The sequence below is a fragment of the Somniosus microcephalus genome, chromosome 10, assembly GCF_052327205.1.
Source record: "Somniosus microcephalus isolate GS21.2 chromosome 10, FLI_Smic_1.0, whole genome shotgun sequence".
Taxonomy (NCBI): domain Eukaryota; kingdom Metazoa; phylum Chordata; class Chondrichthyes; order Squaliformes; family Somniosidae; genus Somniosus; species Somniosus microcephalus.
The window spans coordinates 189,990,402-190,011,270 of NC_140996.1; the positions used below are offsets into that span (position 1 = coordinate 189,990,402).

Sequence of the window (20,869 nt, forward strand, 5' to 3'; positions counted from 1 at the left end):
GTATATCTTGAAAGGCAGAAAATGCTTGCTGTTAGGCCAAACTATTCGATAGATTCATTTACAGATTAATTAAAACACAGAAGCCAAATGATAGAACAAATATTGAATCAGTACAACACTTACAAAATAAACAAATCAGAATTAGTCCATAATAGATTAAAATACCCTTTTATAGCATCTAGTCCTTAGAGTCTGATAAGTGTCAAGACTTTTGAATAAAACAGTCAGGTAGATTTGAAAATCTGATGTTGCACAGTGATGATGCAGAGCTCTGTTCATCCAAGGAATTTAGATTTCCTGTGAAAAATAAAAATTATAGGAGAATTTCCCAGTAATTATTCAATTGAAAGGGCTCTGAAGTCAGAGCTATCAATCATACCAGATTAAAGCGACAGTTACAGGAAATACTGCATAGAATAATGATGAGCAGGTGCTTACAGGTCACCTGGGTTGAGCTGAGGAGGGTGCCAATAAATCTTGAAATGTTATAATGGCTCTTTATATTGAAGATTTTTTTAAAAATTGATAGAAAATAAAATAAACAGAAGCTGGAAACAGATTTACGGACAGCAATGCAAACTCTCCTGTACTCTGTCTGCACAATATATATGTTATGTAGGACCTTGTTACTTTTCCTCAACACAATGTTTAAATACAAAATCCAGACTGTAATCTGTATTTTAGTTAAAGAGCTCAGGAGTTTCACTTTGCATTCAGTGTACCTCTATAGTTGGAGAAATTAAAACATATCTCCAGGACATGTGACTTAAATAACAAATTTTACAATAGTTAATGTTTCATGCAACATTATATTGGATCCATACATAACTAGCTCTCAAATAGAAATGTGTGTTTTCAGTAACTGGAAATGAGAATATTTATAATAGAGCAACACAAGAATCATTATATCACAACAAAACTTTTTTCATTTGTTATCCTTCACGTACCATAGGTTAGAAAAGGTAAGCATCGAGGAATTATGGACTCCTGTCCCTATTTGCGATGCCCTACTTACACCAATTGTGCTGCCATTTATGTTTTGATTTATATCTTCTAAATTTCTAAAAAAACCTGTTCCTCACTGTGCATTATGGCTTACTCTTTTTAACCAAAAAAAATTGACTTTTTGTTGGCCTGGGGGGGTGGGGTGGGAGGGGAAAGAGTAGGAGAGAAATTAGGTATTGAGGTCTTATTGCCTAATATTGTTTAACCTTTGCTAGTCAAAAACATTGAAAATGCCATCACAGTAGTACAGGTATAGGAGGTCTTTTGTTTCCAGATGTAAAGCGTATTAAAGGGATAGTCAGTCTTATAATCTAGTTGCAAAACTTAATTAACCAATAGTTTGCAGTGAATTGCTTCATTTGAGAATGAGGACGACTGATCCTAAATGATTTCTGTCTGTTCAGCATGTGATTGTTCACTGGAAAAAAACCTTCATGGTTTGTTCAATTTGTACATACAATGAGAAATTGATATTAGGGCTGGCCAGGGGTTGCAGGGTTGAAGTCCATCAAGATTAGTCCAATCGAGGTAGATAACAGTGGACCACAATTAAAGAATTGTAGAAACCATGTGTATTGCATAAAACTCAATTTTTAAAAATACATTGAAACTTATCTCACATCCAAGAGGGAACTTGAAATTGTTAATTGGTGTGGAACACAAAAGACCACGATGGTTGTTGACAACAGGAGAGAAAAAAATCTCAAGACACACCTCAGAAAGTGAAGCTGCTACACAACACAGTTGAGAGAAGATCATCTGCATGCCTAAGGCACAAGTGTTATAAAGGGATCATGTCACATGTGACTTCTCACATTTTAGATGGCCAATTCTTATTCCAATATGGATGATGAACTTACTTCCAAGAATGAAAATCTATGTGTAGTAAAGAATCTAATTGTGGTGTATGTGCCTTTAAGAGCCCCCTGTGTACTGTAATGCCGGTAATGGCCACTTGGGCTATATAAGCCTGTATATTGTCTTGTATCTGTTAGTTCACCTCCAGACTTTGTTCAGTAAACACCTGTGAAACCAACTCCTGCCTTCCGTGTCTCCATTAATACACGGATACAACAGTGGCGACGAATTGGAAACGGACTTACCTGCAATTCGGCAGCACCTCAAGGAGATCGATTCCTCAGACGAAAGTCGAAGAAAAGCAAGAAAGAAAAAAGAAAAACTGTGGTTTCACCAGCTAGCCGAGCTGGTGACAGGTACTGCAATAATCCTTCCTGGGCGGCGGGCTGGGGCTCCATCGGCTGGCTCTGCAGCGGGGCCGAGCAGTGAAGGCGGAGGCAAACAGAGACAGAGGGGGGGAGCACTCGGGAGACGGCCGGCGCTGCAAAGCAGGTTGGCGTTCGGACCAAGCAGAGGGAGGGAAAAGTCCCAGAGAGTCCGGCGGGAACGAGTCTCCACCTGTGAATAAAAACCGCGGAAAACAGCGTTGTCAGCAGCAGCAGCGGCGGGAAAGCGCGGGAAGCGCCATTTTTTTCTGCAGGGAAGAAAGGAAAGCGCGGGAGGCGCCATTTTTTTTTTCAAGATGCCTAAGGCTGGCAATATTAATGCTTTCGATAACGATATAGAGGATTGGACCACATATGTGGAAAGAGTGGAGGTATATTGCACAGCAAATGAAATAGAAAATGATAAGGCATCAGTACTTCTAAATCTAATGGGCGCAAGGACATACGGGCTGTTACGAAACTTAATCACTCCAGCCAAACCAAAGGACAAGAATTTTAAGGAGATTGTTGATACCCTACAGGAGCACTTAAACCCAACACCGCTGCTGATAGCGGAACGATTCAAATTCTTCAAGAGGAATCAGCACAAGAATGAAAGTAACGCTGATTACCTCACCGAATTAAGGAAGCTATCAAAGCACTGCCAATTCGGGGCAGGACTGGCAGATTCCCTTCAAGACAAATTCGTCTGCGGTCTCCTAAGTGAAGGAACACAGAAAAGGCTACTTTCTGAGAAAGATTTGACACTGGACAAGGCTTTCAGTATGGCTATATCATACGAAGCAGCCGCAAGAGGAGCTGCAGAGATACAGCAAAAGCCACAGGACTTCGACACCCATGAAATGACACTGGGTTTCGAGAGATGTTATCGCTGCGGCAGATCCACCCATGACCAGAGGGACTGCTGGTTCAAGGACAAAGCATGCAGGCAATGCGGAAAGATTGGACACATTGCACGTGTATGCCGATCTGGACACAAAAAATCCACGGACAGGAAAAAAATCAATAAGGAAAAGTACAGAAAGGTACTAATGATGACGGACAGTAGTTCCGAAGACCAGAAGAGCGATAGCGACTCCGGAAACAAGAGACTAAGCTGTCTCAAATTACATAATGTAATTGCCAAAGAAGATTACCAGACCATTTGGGTTACCCTCACGATAGCGGGGTCCCCAGTTAAAATGGAGCTAGATACAGGATCAGCTCTGACCGTCATAAGTCGACGGGATTACGAGCGGCTATTTCCGCATATACCTTTGAAAGACACATCCATTATCTTGAAAACATATACGGGGCAGAAAGTATACCCCAAAGGGAAAATAAGGATGCCTGTTGTATACAACGGCAAGGAAATACAGAAGTTGTATTTATACGTTCTGCAAGATGGTGGTCCACCGCTGTTGGGACGTGAATGGATCAGGAAGATACGTTTAGACTGGCACTCCATTCAGGCACTGATGGTGACCAGTAAGAAAAAAAATGATGATGACGTCATACCTGAACGATTAAAAGACATCTTGGCCAACGCCAAGGAAGTGTTTCAACAGAAACTAGGAACCTTGAAAGGCATCACCGCCTCAATAAAAGTGGAAGATGCGGCAATTCCCAAGTTTTTTAAGGCAAGGCCAGTGCCATACGCAATTCGTCCAGCAGTCGAGGCAGAGCTGGAGAATTTGGAAAAGGCAGGCGTATTATCCAAGATAGATTGGAGCGAGTGGGCAACACCCATCGTCCCAGTCATGAAGAAAACGTTGAATAATGATAAATCTGAAGAACAGAGAAAAATTCGCATCTGTGGGGACTTCAAGGTGACTGTAAACCTGGTCCTTCACACGGTACAGTATCCTCTTCCGAGGATAGAAGATATTTTCGCCTCACTATCCGGAGGGAAACGTTTCACCAAAATTGACTTGGCACAGGCATATCTACAGATGGAGGTTGAAGAGGCCTCTAAAAAGTATCTCACGATAAATACACACAAAGGCCTGTACCAGTACAATCGACTGGTTTTTGGAGCAGCATCAGCTCCAGCTATCTGGCAAAGAGCTATGGAGCAAGTCCTCCAAGGGATTCCGGGGACTCAATGCTACCTAGACGACATCCTTGTAACAGGAGAAAACGACAACGAGCACCTTGCCAATTTGGAGCAGGTGCTCACTAGGCTGAGAGAACGGGGCCTACGAGCAAATCGCCCCAAGTGCGAATTTTTCCAAAAACAAATATCATATTGTGGCCACATAATTAACGAGGAAGGGTTGCATAAGTCACCTGAAAAAATTGAAGGGGTCATAAAAGCCCCAGCACCTGAAAATGTCTCACAATTAAGGTCGTTCCTGGGATTGATAAATTACTATCATAAATTTTTACCGAACTTGTCAACTCTTCTGCACCCTCTTAACGAACTGCTACAAACGGGAGTAATTTGGAAATGGAGCGAAGACTGTAAACATGCCTTCCATAAATGCAAAGGCTTGATCACGTCCAAGGAAGTTTTGGCTCATTACAACCCATCACTGCCAATCAGACTGGCGTGCGATGCATCCCCTTACGGCGTAGGCGCGGTATTATCGCATAGATTCCCTGATGGCTCGGAGCGGCCGATAGCTTTTGCGTCACGCTCATGAACTCAGCTGAGCGTAACTATGCCCAGATCGACAGGGTAGCACTCAGCCTGGTATGGGGAGTGAAGAAATTCAACCATTACCTACACGGACAAAAATTTACCTTGTTCGAGGCTCTTACTCCCTGTGGGGACAGGAGCAGGGACTGCAGGGAGGATGAGCAACCTGGCCACAGCACCGTGGAGCAGGGGGCCATTCAAGTGGGGGGAGTTAAAAGAAATGTTGTAGTGGTAGGGGATAGTATCGTTAGGGGGATAGATAGAGTTCTTTGCAGCCGAGAGCGAGAGTCCCGAAGGCTGTGTTGCCTGCCCGGTGCCAGGGTTAAGGACATCTCCTCTGGACTGGAGAGAAACTTGGAGTGGGAGGGGGAGGATCCAGTTGTCGTGGTCCATGTTGGTACCAACAACATAGATAGGACAAGGAAGGAGGTTCTGCTGAGGGAGTTTGAGCAGCTAGGGGCCAAATTAAAAAGCAGAACCACAAGGGTAATAATGAGCCACGAGCGAATTTGGCTAGGACAAATAAAATTAGAGAGTTAAATGCGTGGCTCAAAGACTGGTGTGGGAGAAATGGGTTTTGCTTCCTGGGACACTGGCACCAGTACTGGGGCAGGAGGGAGCTGTTCCGTTGGGACGGGCTTCACTTGGCCACTGCTGGGACTAGAGTCCTGGCGGATCATATAACTAGGGCTGTAGAGAGGGCTTTAAACTAACTAGTGGGGGGGAGGTTCCTAGAGAACAAATAATAAAAATGACAACAGAGAAGGTAATAGACTTAGGTAGCAGTGGGGAAATTAAAAACTAGAGCGTGTCAGGAAGGGGCAGAAGGTATGGAGTAAAAGGTAAAGTAATAAAAAGGGCAAAAGCAGGAACTAAGTGTCACAAAACATCTTTGAAAGTTCTCTATCTGAATGCACGTAGCATTTGTAACAAAACAGATGAGTTAATGGCACAAATAACTACATATGGGTATGATCTTGTGTCCATTACAGAAACATGGCTGCAGGGTGACAATGCCTGGGAATTAAACATACCAGGTTATTTAACGATCAGGAAGGACAGGCAGGAAGGAAAGGGAGGTGGGGTGGCTATGTTAATAAAGGAAGGAATCACTGTAATACAGAGAAATGATATTGGGTCAAAAGATCAGGATAATGAAACAGTTTGGGTGGAGGTAAGGAATAATAAGGGGAAAAAACACTAGTGGGCGTAGTCTATAGGCCTCCGAACAGTGGCAACTCTGTTGGACGGAGTATCAATCAGGAAATAGTTGAGGTTTGTAATAAGGGAACATCTATAATTATGGGGGATTTCAACTATCATATTAATTGGACAAATCAAATTGGGCAGAGCAGCCTTGAGGATGAGTTCATTGAGTGTATTAGGGATGGGTTTCTTGAGCAGTATGTAACTGAACCGACCAGGCGGCAAGCAACCTTAGATCTGGTCCTGTGTAACGAGACGGGATTAATTAAAAATGTCCTAGTAAAGGATCCCCTTGGAATGAGTGACCATAACATGGTTGAATTCCATATTCAATTAGAGGGTGAGAAGGTTGGATCTCAAACAAGCGTGCTAAGCTTGAATAAAGGAGACTATGAAGGTATGAGAGCGGAATTGAGTAGAGTGGATTGGGAAAATAGATTAAAGGGTAAGACGATACATGATCAGTGGTGTACATTCAAGGAGTTATTTTACAACTTCCAAAAGATATATATTCCACTGAGAAGAAAAGGGTGTAAAAGAAAAGACAGCCATCCGTGGCTAAGTAAAGAAATTAAGGATAGTATTCAACTAAAAACAAGGGCATATAAGGTAGCCAAATCTAGTGGGAGGATAGAGGATTGGGAAAACTTTAAAAGACAGCAAAAAATTACAAAAAGATTGATTAAGAAAGGGAAGATAGATTATGAAAGTAAATTAGCAAAAAATATAAAAACAGATACTAAGAGTTTTTATAGTTATATAAAAAGAAAAAGGGTGGCTAAAGTAAATGTTGGTCCCTTAGAGGATGAGACCAGGAAATTAATGGTGGGAAATATGGAGATGGCAAAAACACTGAATGAATATTTTATATCAGTCTTTACAGTAGAAGACACTAAAAATATCCCAACACCGGACAAACAGGGGGCTATAGGGGGGGAGGAGCTAAACACGATCAAAATCACTAAGGAAGTGGTACTCGGTAAAATAATGGGACTCAAGGCGGATAAATCACCTGGACCTGATGGCTTACATCCTAGGGTCTTGAGGGAAGTGGCGGTAGGGATTGTGGATGCACTGGTAATAATTTTCCAAAACTCCCTGGACTCGGCAAAGGTCCCGGCAGCCTGGAAAACTGCTAATGTAACACCCTTATTTAAAAAGGGCAGTAGACAGAAGGCTGGAAACTATAGACTGGTTAGCCTAACATCTGTGGTAGGTAAAATTTTGGAGTCCATTATTAAACATAGAAACATAGAGATAGGAACAGGAGTAGGCCATTCGGCCCTTCGAGCCTGCTCCGCCATTCAATGAGATCATGGCTGATCTTCGTCTGAGATCATAGCTGATCTTACCAGTTCAGTACCCCGTCCCCGCCTTTTCTCCGTAACCCTTAATCCCCTTAGCCTTCAGAAATATATCCAATTCTCTCTTGAAAATATTTATTGAATTAGCCTTCGCAGCCCTCTGTGGCAGGGAATTCCACAGGCTCACCACTCTTTGAGTGAAGAAATTCTTCCTCATCTCTGTTTTAAATGATTTGCCCCGCTATTTTTAGACTGTGGCCCCTGGTTCTGTGCTCCCCGGCCATTGGAAACATTCTCTCTGAATTCAGCCTGTCCAGGCCTGCCATAATTTTATATGTTTCGATGAGATCCCCTCTCAATCTTCTAAACTCCAGTGAGTACAAGCCCAAACTATTTAATCTCTCTTCGTAGGTCATTCCCGCCATTCCAGGTATCAGCCTGGTGAATCGCCGTTGCACTCTTTCCATGGCAAGAACATCCTTCCGCAGATGGGGCGACCAAAACTGTACACAATACTCCAGATGCGGTCTCACCAGCACCTTGTACAGCCGTAGTAAGGTATCCCTATTCCTATACTCGAACCCCCTTGATATGAAGGCCAACATACCATTTGCCTCCTTAATCGCCTGTTGCACCTGCATGCTCTCCTTCAGTGACTGGTGCACAAGAACACCCAGGTCCCTCTGCACTTCCCCATCTCCCAATCTATTGCCGTTTAGATAATAATCTACCCTCCTGTTTTTACCCCCAAAGTGGATAACCTCGCATTTATCCACATTATAGTGCATCTGCCACGTATCCGCCCATTCCCCCAACCTGTCCAAATCGCACTGTAGCCTCCTGACATCCCCATCAGAGCCCACCCCTCCTCCTAGTTTAGTGTCGTCAGCGAATTTGGAAATATTGCATCCAATTCCCTGATCCAGATCATTTATATATATTGTGAACAGCTGGGGTCCCAGGACAGATCCTTGCGGCACCCCGCTGGTCACTGCCTGCCACTCCGAAAACGAGCCGTTTATTCCAACTCTCTGTTTTCTATCCGCCAGCCAGTTCTCTATCCACGTTAATACTTTGCCCCCAATCCCATGAGCCTTAATTTTGCATGATAATCTTTTGTGTGGAACCTTATCGAAGGCTTTCTGGAAGTCAAGGTACACCACATCCACTGGCTCTCCCCCATCTATTTTACCAGTTACTTCCTCAAAAAATTCCAGCAGATTAGTCAAACACGATTTACCCTTTGTAAATCCATGTTGACTCTGTCCGATCCTTTCCCCATTTGTCAAGTGCTCCGCTATTTTATCCTTAATAATGGACTCTAGCATTCTGCCCACAACCGATGTAAGGCTTACTGGTCTATAATTCCCTGCTTTCTCTCTACCCCCCTTTTTAAATATTGGGGTAACATTAGCTACCCTCCAATCCACGGGTACTGTTCCCGAGTCAATGGAGTTCCGGAAGATGATCCTTAGAGCATCTGCTATCTCCAGGGCCACCTCCTTAAGTACCCTAGGATGTAGTTTATCAGGCCCCGGGGATTTGTCGGCCTTCAGTCCCCTCAACTTACCCAGCACCATATCCCTAGAGATACTAATTTCTGTCAGCTCCTCCCTCTCATTAGTCCCTATGTTTGCCGATATTCCTGGGAGGTTATTTGTGTCCTCCTTTGTGAATACAGAACCAAAGTATGAGTTTAATTGGTCTGCCATTTCCTTATTCTCCATTATATATTCTCCCGAATCGGACTGCAAGGGACCGACTTGGGATTTTACCAGTCTTTTCCTCCTGATATACCGATAAAAGCTTTTGCAGTCTGTCTTTATGTTTGCTGCAAGTTTACTTTCGTATTCTATTTTCCCCTTCCTGATTAATCCCTTTGTCCTCTTTTGCTGTATCTTGTACTGCCCCCAATCTTCCGGTCTGGTGCTTTTTTTTGCCAGTTGATATGCCCTTTTTTTTGATTTTATGCTGTCCCTAATTTCCCTCGTTATCCACGGTTGAGTCACCTTTTTAGGTTTATTTTTGTGCCAAACCGGTATAAACATGTTCTGGAATTCTTCCATTCTATCTTTGAATGCTTGCCATTGTCTATCCACTGTCAATCCCCCCAGAAACACCACCCAATCAATCTTACCCAATTCCCGTCTCATACCCTCGTAATTCCCTTTACTTAAGTTCTGGACCTTAGTCTCTGATTCAATTTCCTCACTCTCCATCTCGACTGAGAGCTCAATCATATTATGATCGCTCTGACCCAAGGGGCCTCGTACAAGAAGATTGCTAATAAGTCCCTTCTCATTGCACAATACCCAGTCTAAAATGGCCTGATCTCGAGTCGGCTCCTCGACATATTGGTCCAGATAACCGTCCCGAAAACATTCCAGGAATTCCTCCTCCTCAGAATTTTTACTAGTTTGGGTAGTCCAATCAATATGTAAATTAAAGTCACCCATGATGACAGCTGTGCTCTTATCGCACGCTTCTCTAATTTCCCTTTTTATGCCTTCCCTCACCTCCATATTACTATTTGGAGGCCTATATATCACACCCACTAACGTTTTCCTCCCCTTGCTATTTCTCATTTCTACCCATACAGATTCCGTTTCATCCGAGTTAATATCCTTCCTTTCCATTGCATTAATCCCCTCCTTTACCAGCAATGCTACCCCACCTCCCCTACCTTTTTGCCGATCCTTCCTAAATATTGTATATCCCTGGATGTTAAGTTCCCAGCCTTGCCCACCCTGCAGCCACGTTTCTGTAATCCCAATCAAATCATACTTGTTTACCTCTATTTCCACAACTAATTCATCCACCTTGTTCCTAATGCTTCTAGCATTAAGATACAAAGCCTTCAGGCTTGCTTTTTTCACACTCTCATTATGAATTAGTTTGGCCCTTTGTGTTTCTCTCCTTTGCTTATTGCTTCTCACCTTTCTACCATCTATTTCTGACTTCATATGACTTCCCTCTTTTCCACTACCTAGGTTCCCATCCCCCTGCCAAATTAGTTTAAATCCTCCCGAACCGCCCTAGAAAATATTACCCCGAGGACATCGGCTCCCTCACAGTTCAGGTGTAGACCGTCCCCTTGGTACAGGTCACTCCTCCCCAAGAACTGGTTCCAATGCCTCAAGAATTTAAATCCCTCTCCCTTGCACCACTGCTCAAGCCACGTATTTAGCTTATCTATCTTACTCTCTCTAAACTTATTAGCTCGTGGCACTGGTAGCAATCCAGAGATTACTACCTTTGAGGTCCTACTTTTCAATTTAGCTCCTAACTCCCTAAATTCAGCTTGTAGGACCTCCTCCCTCTTTTTACCTACATCGTTGGTACCTACATGTACCACGACAACTGGCTGATCCCCCTCCCCCTTCAGAATGCTCTGCACCCGCTCCGAGACATCCTTGACCCTTGCACCAGGGAGGCAACATACCATCTTGGAGTCTCGGTCTCGGCCACAGAGACTCCTGTCTATCCCCCTTACAATTGAATCCCCTATCACTATAGCCCTATCCCTCTTTTTCCCGCCCTTCTGTGCAGCAGAGCCAGTCATGGTGCCCTGAACCTGGCTGCTGGTGCTTTCCCCTGATAAGTCATCTCCCCCAACAGTACCCAAAACGGTACAGTAACAGGACATTTGGATAATCATAATTTAATAGGACAAAGTCAGCATGGTTTTATGAAGGGGAAGTCATGTTTGACAAATTTGCTGGAGTTCTTTGAGGAAGTAACGTATAGGGTGGATAAAGGGGAACCAGTGGATGTAGTGTATTTAGACTTCCAAAAGGCATTTGACAAGGTGCCACACAAAAGATTATTGCTTAAGATAAAAAATCACGGGATTGGGGGTAATATTCTGGCATGGATAGAGGATTGGTTATCTAACAGAAGGCAGAGAGTTGGGATAAATGGTTCATTCTCAGACTGGCAATCAGTAACTAGTGGTGTTCCGCAGGGGTCAGTGCTGGGTCCCCAACTCTTTACAATCTATATTAACGATTTGGAGGAGGGGACCGAGTGTAACATATCAAAGTTTGCAGATGATACTAAGATGGGAAGGAAAGTAGTGAGTGAGGAGGACATAAAAAACCTGCAAGGGGACATCGACAGGCTAAGTAAGCGGGCAGAGATTTGGCAGATGGAATACAATACTGGAAAGTGTGAGGTTATGCACTTTGGCAGGAAAAATCGTAGAGCAAGTTATTATCTTAATGGCAAGAAACTGGAAAGTACTGAAGTACAAAGGGATCTGGGGGTCCTGGTGCACGAAACTCAAAAGGTTAGTATGCAGGTGCTGCAAGTGATTAAGAAGGCCAATGGAATGTTGGCTTTCATTGCTAGGGGGATAGAATATAAAAATAGGGAGGTATTGCTTCAGTTGTACAAGGTATTGGTGAGGCCGCACCTGGAATACTGCGTACAGTTTTGGTGTCCATACTTAAGAAAAGACATACTTGCTCTCGAGTCAGTACAAAGAAGGTTCACTCGGTTAATCCCGGGGATGAGGGGATGGACATATGAGGAGAGGTTGAGTAGATTGGGACTCTACTCATTGGAGTTCAGAAGAATGAGAGGCGATCTTATTGAAACATATAAGATTGTGAAGGGGTTGGATCGGGTGGATGCGGGGAGGATGTTCCCGATGATGGGTGAAACTAGAACTAGGGGGCATAGTCTTAGAATAAGGGGCTGCTCTTTCAAAACTGAGATGAGGAGGAACTACTTCACTCAGAGGGTGGTAGGTCCATGGAATATGCTGCCCCAAAAAGCTGTAGAAGCTACACCATTACATAAATTTAAAACAGAAATAGACAGTTTCCTAGAAGAAAAGGGAATTAAGGGTTACAGGGAGCGGGCAGGAATTTGGACATGAGTCTAGGTTCGGATCGGTCATGGCCCTGTGAGTAGCGGAGCGGGCCCAGGGGCCGTGTAGCCTGATCCTGCTCCTATTTCGTGTGTCTAATTCTGTTGGATTCAGGAGATGGTTCTGTGATCGTGGATTGGCGGTTAGGATCAGATCAGCCATGATCTTATTGAATGGCGGAGCAGGCTCGAGGGCCGATTGGCCTACTCCTGCTCCTATTTCTTATGTTCTTATGTTATGTTCATCAACCCCTCGTTTCCATATTCAACCCAAAAAAGGGTGTTCCCATTATGACAGCGCAAAGGCTACAGAGGTGGTCCCTTTTCCTAGGGGCACACCAATATGACATAGAATACAAAGGATCAAAACAGCATAGGAATGCTGACGGTTTATCGCGCCTACCGTTGCCAACGGTAGAAGAGGCACCTACAGTAGACCCAGTGGAGATGTTCCACTCAACCATAGTGGAATGTCTACCAGTAACAAATTCTGCCATTGAAAAGGAAACGAGAAATGACCCGACTCTCTCACGAGTCTACGATTTAACAGTGAAGGGATGGCCAGCACATGGCAAACCACTGTTACCAGCATTCTCGCAAAGAAGAGAACAGCCGTCAGTGTGCCGAGGAACCTTGATGTGTGGATCCAGAGTGGTGATTACACCCAAACTCCAGGATAAAGTGCTAAAGGAGCTTCACGAGGGGCATCTGGGTGGAGTGAAAATGAAGAACCTAGCCAGAGCGTTTGTGTGGTGGCCAGGTATCGATGGAGACATCGAAGAAATGACCAAGAGCTGCCTAGGATGCCAGAAGGTCCAAAACGCCCCACCACAAGCCCCTCAACATCCATGGGAGTGGCCCTCATCTCCATGGCAAAGGGTACACATCGACTTTGCTGGTCCATTTATGGACTCAATGTTCTTAATCGCGGTTGATGCACACTCCAAGTGGCCGGAGGTAATAAAGATGTCCTCCACCACCACGGACAAAACCATCACAGTATTAAGGACCATATTTGCCAGGAATGGGCTGCCTGAACAGATCTGTTCTGATAATGGACCGCAATTTGTGTCCGAAGAATTCAGGAAGTTCTTAAAAAAACAATGGGGTTAAGCACTACACGTCCGCCCCATACCATCCCGCCACCAATGGATTGGCTGAAAGGTTTGTCCAGACCTGCAAGAAGGCCATAAAGGCCATGGGTAATGAAGACATAAAACTTCAGCATAAGATAGATAACTTCTTGTTTGCATACAGGAATGCAACACATGTGGTTACAAACCAAACTCCCGCCATGATGTTCTTCTATAGAAGCCTAAGAAGCCGGCTGGATTTGATCAAGCCAAACATCAGAAGGGACGTGGAGAACCGGCAATTTCAAGGCATGAATGAAAGGCCAACTAGAACCTTCCAGATAAGTCAACAAGTTTTGGCCCGGGACTACCATACCGAGAAATGGCAGCCTGGAACTATTTGCACACGACTAGGACCACTGATGTATACCGTGGACATTGGAGAAAGCATAATAAGGCGCCATGCTGACCAGATCATAGTCATCCGAAAAGGGACACCCTACACCACAACTCTATACGCCTAATGATGAAGCAGAGATACCCATAGTATCTACCTCCGATCCGGTGATACTGGAACCAGATGAACCCGACACTGGCATTCAAGCTGAATCAGCCTTGCCAAAAGAACCTACTACACCACCAGAAACTACTACACCACCGAGGCGTTATCCGGACCGAGTCAGGAAGCCTCCAGAGAGACTGACTTATAATTGATTAACTGCAGCAAATGTGTAGATTATTGTTCTTGTAACATGTTAATTAATGATTACTTAAAATATTATGTACTGGTTGTCTAAAAGGGGAGGAATTGTGGTGTATGTGCCTTTAAGAGCCCCCTGTGTACTGAAATGCCGGTAATGGCCACTCGGGCTATATAAGCCTGTATAGTGTCTTGTATCTGTTAGTTCACCTCCAGACTTTGTTCAGTAAACACCTGTGAAACCAACTCCTGCCTTCCGTGTCTCCATTAACACACGGATACAACACTAATGGCCCGAATTTTGTGCTCAGCGTCGAAGGAACGATGCTCGCTATTCACCTCGCTGACAGCTGGCCACAGACTTTTTGCGGGCTTGTCAGCAGAGATGTCGGCTAATTCGACATCTTTTCCAGCATGCCGCCCTTTACAGGGGATCTGTGGCACTGTCAACAGGGCAAGTAACAGCAAGACTCTTCAACCAATCAAATTGAAGTATCCTTACTGAGCCCAAACCAGGAAGTTTAATGCAGAAAATATAAATTAGATTTAAATGATGTACAGGAAACAAAATAAAGATTGGGAAATAAGATGGGATTAAGGGAGAGGGATAACATTTTAATTTTAATTTTTGAAATCTCCAACACTAATTTTCTTCTGAGGGAATGAGACTCCACATTAGTAAAATTAGTTTTTTATGGCCAGAGGTTGTTCAGCAGTAATTATCACTTATCACACCATTAAAACTCACTTACTCCTGAATGTACCAACCCTAACCTTTTCAACCATTTTTAGTGTGAAACTAGTGGGCAAGTACAGCAAGTTCATGCTGTTGCAGTCATTTCAATGCCGAGTCTATTGGCGAGGACGGCAACAGTGCATCCCGTATCTCTGACAGCAACTTCTGGATTTCCACGTTTAACTCCGCACATGCGTACTCCAGAAGTTGCTGTCAGATTTCCATAATTATAATGGTAAGCGCTGATAGCCTCACCGTTATTCTCATCGCAAATTCCGGGCCAATGTTATTAAAATAGTAGTTACTATGGATATTGTATAAAGGTTTACCTGCTACTGTGAAGGAGTGTGTTCCATGTCTTTTACTTCTTCTTTAGATTTTGACTGAACAAGTGTGCACACAGGTTGTTCACAAGCCTCATCCAGAACCTGACTCAACAGTAAAAATTCAAAATCCAAGTAAGTATACATAATGGTTAATTTTAGCGTTAATACGTGCAATCCCTTGAGAACATCTACAGCCCAGCTGTTGAGCAACATTGACTATAACTTGATGGAACTCATAATGTGCATTGAATATCTGTTTACATACCATTTATTGTGCATAGTTGTAAAATAAAGAAAACAGCTTGGTTATATGCGATCTTCCTTTCTAAAACATGTGATATGAATTTACATATGTTGATTTACAGTTATAGGGAATAGATGAACAGAAGAGTTAGAAAATTATTTTCCCTAACTTCAAAGTTAAGGCTTCCATGTTGTTTCCTTTAATTTGTCTGGTGCTATAGCATGACAATTTGAACAGGATCAATGTAAATATCAGTTACAAAATCAGCACATACATGAGATATATAATTTAATACCTCCCAAAGCACACCTGACTTAGGACATCTGTCAGTATAAACCTTGGAATGTTATTTGGATGTGAACTGAATAGTACATGAAAGTTTAAAATGAAAGAGGAAAATAATCTTATTTCTAATTTATTTTTTAATGCAGTAGCACTAAACTAATGTAACATTTACAGGCCAGGCAAATAGTTCATTGTGACTGAAGTTATACTATAGCAAATGCTATTTCAGCATTTGTGGTTTATAATGGAGGTAGAACAATAAAAGAATGAAAAGGTGTGACATGTATGTATAGTAAAAACTTTTATACTGTGGAATGACAATAGGCTCTGAAGCAAAATGTAAACAAATGAAGTATATCTGAAGAGACTTGAAAATGACTACACTAATTTTATATACAAAATGGATACACTGCATACAATGACTGCAATATACCATTCATGGCAAATATTACAAAATTAAATTTTAGTAGAGATATCGTACTTTAAACATTAATTTTAGCAATCATCACACTTTGCAATGCAGCTTAATCACAAAATAACTAAAATAATTTGACAATTTTATAATCATGGAAATTTGTATCATAGCCCCTTTTACATTGCATTTGAATCATTTTTACTGATTTTCTCTGAATTTTGTTTTTGTGCATTATTTTCCTGATAGTCTCCCTGTTTTTGATACTTAAAATTTAAAAAAAATAAAAACACCCCCCAAATTAAAAAAGAAAAGCTGACTTTACAAATAATTAAATTGTGGGCAGAGCTAACTCTAACTTGGTTTAAGTATTACTGGATAGTTGGAAATGGATCTAGATTTACTTTATTATTTTACTTCATTTTGTCCTTATAATAGGAGTACACCTTGTGAGCAATGTTTCATTTGATTTCCTAATGACAAGGTAAATGGAATGGAGGAAGCATTAATGCTTGAACCAATTCAGTGTCGTAGGAACTGCTCTTAATTTTGTTGTTTTGTCAGTCGGCTCTCTGATACATACAGGAACTCCTCACCATACTTGATAAGTCTCCAAACAAAAGTGCTAAGAAATTCACTTAAGTAGAGTTTCTTTTTGCTTGAAATTGAGTGTGCATACTTGCACCATAGGGCATATCCTATTAACTTCGATGTAGTATGGCATGTAATAAGGCTAGGGACCACATGTTTGCACTGATTTATTGCTGGAGTTTAAAAGCTTGCAGCTTAAGAGCCCAGAATATCAGTAGACTCCCCAGTATGCACCACCCTATTTGTTAAGGCTATGGGCTGGATTTTTATTGAGTCGTCGGGTAGGAGGCGGGATTACAACTTTCGGGGTTGTAGTCCCGCCTCCATCGAGTTCTAGCCAACCCACGCAATTTTGACTTGATTGACCTTGTTGAGCCCGCCCAGCGGGCTCAGCAGGCCAATTAAGGGCCACCCCGGCAACAGGTAACGTCACAGATTGATATTTCATCTGTCAAGACCTTTTGACAGATGAAATATCAGCGTTTCACAGTTGTTTGAAGCTGTCAAACATTGACAATCTGTATTCTAAGTTAATTCCTTCCTCTCGGGATGATTTAGAGATCTCCCCGGAACAGAAAGCTGAATGCTGCAATTTTTGACAGCTCGCAGCCATTCTGCTTTCTGTGCCAGTGAGATGAGGGACTCCCGAGACCTGAAGGAAGGAAGGCTGTAAAGGTAAGTTAAACTTCTTTAAATACTTTACACACACCAAACACACTTACCTTTGCACTCATGCACCCATCACTCACCTGAACACTGGACATCCCGACCCCTCCAAGCCCTTTATCCCGACGGTCCGACTCCTCTAACTTGGCGTGGTTTGGAGCCGTCGGGAATCCCACACTTCAACATTAAAAATAGGGATTAGGCTAAAAACTGCTTGTTAACTACCTGTTAATAGGCAGTTAATTGGCACTAATCCCCTTCCGCCTCAGGGAGGCGGGCCAGTGTGGGGCGGGTACCCGCCCTCTTTTGAAACTGGCATGGGGGCGGGATGGGTTCGTGCCCCCTGATTTCGGGATTTTAACCCCCCACACACCTCCATTCCCGCCTCCACGGCCCAATGAAAATCCTGCCCATTGACTTTCAGGGTTATCTGGAAGTAAGCGGGAAGAATTCCAGCACCCAGTGGTAGGTCTATTTCTCCAGGCTCCATTGATGAGCCAGGTTAGCTAGTCAATCATAACAATGCCTCAGAATACTGTGGACCTGCAGGCTCGGAATCTTGATTACCGAGTAGGGCACAGAGAATTGGACTCAATTCCAAACTCAGGCTTGTCAACTTACAGCCAGCTTGTCGCATAAGAAACCGTGGTACTCATAGAGTCATAGAGTTATACAGCACAGAAAGAGGCCCTTCGGCCCATCGCGTCCGCGCCGGCCATCAAGCCCTATCTAATCTAATCCCATTTTCCAGCATTTGGTCCATAGCCTTGTATGCTATGGCATTTCAAGTGCTCATCCAAATGCTTCTTGAATGTTGTGAGGGTTCCTGCCTCTACCACCCTTTCAGGCAGTGAGTTCCAGATTCCAACCACCCTCTGGGTGAAAAAGTTTTTCCTCAACCCCCCTCTAAACCTCCTGCCCCTTACCTTGAATCTATGCCCCCTTGTTATTGACCCCTCTACTAAGGGGAAAAGTTCCTTTCTATCTACCCTATCTATGCCCTCATAATTTTGTATACCTCAATCAGGTCCCCCCTCAGCCTTCTCTGCTCCAAGGAAAACAACCCCAGCCTGTCCAGTCTTTCTTCATAGCTGAAGCGCTCCAGCCCAGGTAACATCCTGGTAAATCTCCTCTGCACCCTCTCCAAAGCAATCACATCCTTCCTATAGTGTGGCGACCAGAACTGCACACAGTACTCCAGCTGTGGCCTTACCAGCGTTTTGTACAGCTCCATCATAACCTCCCTGCTCTTATATTCTATGCCTCCGCTAATGAAGGCAAGTATCCCATATGCCTTTTTTACCACCTTATCCACCTGTTCTGCTGCCTTCAGGGATCTATGTACATGCACACCAAGGTCCCTCTGATCCTCTGTCTTTCCTAGGGTCTTACCATTCATTGTGTATTCCCTTGCCTTGTTAGTCCGTCCAAAATGCATCACCTCACACTTTTCAGGGTTAAATTCCATTTGCCACTGTTCCGCCCATCTGACCAACCCATCTATATCGTCCTGTAGCCTGAGGCTTTCCTCCTCGCTATTTACCACCCCACCAATTTTCGTGTCATACCTTTTACATTCACATCCAAATCATTAATGTAGACCACAAACAGCAAGGGACCCAGCACCGATCCCTGCGGTACCCCACTGGACACAGGCTTCCAGTCACAAAAACAACCTTCCACCATCACCCTCTGCCTTCTACCACTAAGCCAGTTTTGGATCCAATGTGCCAAGGCACCCTGGATCCCATGGGCTCTTACCTTCCAGACCAGTCTCCTATGCGGGACTTTATCAAAAGCCTTACTGAAATCCATGTAAACCACATCCACTGCACTACCCTCATCCACACACCTCGTCACCCCCTTGAAAAATTCAATCAAATTGGTCAGACATGATCTTCCCTTGACAAAGCCATGCTGGCTATCCCTAATTAATCCCTGCCTCTCCAAGTGGAGACCAATTCTGTCCCTCAGAATTTTTTCCAATAATTTCCCTACCACTGATGTTAGGCTCACTGGCCTGTAATTCCCTGGTTTATCCCTACTACCCTTCTTGAATAATGGTACTACGTTAGCTGTTCTCCAGTCCTCTGGCACATCCCCTGTGGCCAGAGAGGTTCTGAAAATTTGTGTCGGAGCCCCTGCAATCTCATCCTTTGCCTCACATAGTAGCCTGGGATACATCTCGTCCGGGCCTGGGGATTTATCCACTTTTAAGCCTGCTAAACCCGTTAGTACCTCCTCCCTCTTGATGCTAATATGTTCAAGTATATCACAGTCCCCCTGCCCGATTTCTATGTCCACATCGTCGTCCTCCATAGTGAACACAGATGCAAAAAATTCATTTAAAACCCCACCTACATCCTCTGGCTCTACACACAGTTGGTCAAACCTATTTTAGGAAAAGGAAAAGACTGTTAAGCCCTCCAAGATTGACCTTTGATTGATCTCAATTCAATACATCAGACTTCTCATCATCTTCCATAATCTATTCTCGTTCTAGAAATGAATTTGTTTCTTGAACTCATTTATACTATTCACTCCAAAAACCTTAATTGGAACTTGTTTCACACATTTATTATCCACTAAGAAAATAGTTTCTTGCCTGATGTCATTACCTATTTTGAACTTCCTAATTCATAAATCTCTCACCTGGTATTTTTGAACCCTTTCCCATGGTAATAAAAGTTCCTGGATAACTTTGTCAATTCACCTCGTAATCTTGAAAACTTCAATTAGGTTAACTCAAAGTTGTCCACTTATAAAGAAAACAAGCTAACTTCCTTAACCTCTCTTCATAATTTAGATTTCTAAGAACTGCTAAATTTTGAAGGGGAATATATTGGTTCCTGTTATTATGTGACTAGAAGTTAAAGAAAAAAAGAAAGACTTGCATTTATATAGAGCCTTTCACAACCTTAGGATGTTCCAAAGCGCTTTACAACCAATGACACTACTTTTGTAGTGTAGTTACTATTGCAGTGTAGGAAACGCGGCAGCCAATTTGCGCACTGCAGCTCCCACAAGCAACAATGAAATAAATGATCAGATTATCTTTTTAGATGTTAGTGGGGGTTAAATATTGACCAGGACACCAGGGGGAACTCCCTTGCTCTTCTTTGAATAGTGCCATGGGATCTTTACACACACCTGAGAGGACAGACGCCCTGAAGTGTCAGCCTGGATTATGTGCACAAGTCTCTGGAGTGAGATTTAAACCCACAACCTCCGTAACTCAGAGGTGAGAGTGGCTACCACTGAGCCACAGCTGGCACTGGGCATAAGTATTCCAGATGGAGCCTGACCAATGCATTATATAGTGACATTACAGCCTATTTTGATTTAAGCGCTCGGCAAATGCAGCCAGTTCCTTATTTTCATTTCTTTGACTGCAGTCCAGCACTGGGTTCTCAGTTTGCTAGCTTTGCTCACAGTAACCCCTAGATCTTTTTTCCTGATTAGTGCACTACCACATGTAAGATGTACTTACCTTTTTTGGTTTCTTGCCCCATAATTATTTTTGCACTAATCCACATTCAGTTATATACAACCAAAAGATCAAAATGTTTCTGGATGTAGTTATAT

The 20,869-nt window shown here is 43.2% G+C and overlaps 1 protein-coding gene and 1 long non-coding RNA gene across 4 annotated transcripts in view; one reads left to right on the top strand and one right to left on the bottom strand.

Annotated features, from left to right (window-relative positions):
• Window positions 1-20,869, top strand: part of LOC147111942 (neurobeachin-like) — a 1,011,877-nt gene that overhangs the window by 351,342 nt on the left and 639,666 nt on the right. For both annotated transcript variants that reach the window (XM_085999351.1, XM_085999350.1), the window contains one exon: window positions 15,137-15,218. In XM_085999351.1, coding sequence (XP_085855477.1) covers window positions 15,137-15,218 — 82 coding nt within the window. The remainder of the gene's footprint in view (window positions 1-15,136; window positions 15,219-20,869) is intronic.
• On the bottom strand, window positions 152-20,863 carry LOC147111943 (uncharacterized). 2 transcript variants are annotated; one of them, XR_015079780.1, is made up of 3 exons: window positions 20,775-20,863; window positions 15,090-15,188; window positions 152-297 (listed from the first exon to the last, which is right to left on the bottom strand). It is a non-coding gene; the product is annotated as an uncharacterized LOC147111943 (long non-coding RNA). The 2 variants fall into 2 exon arrangements; XR_015079781.1 differs by lacking the exon at window positions 20,775-20,863 and adding an exon at window positions 19,722-19,792.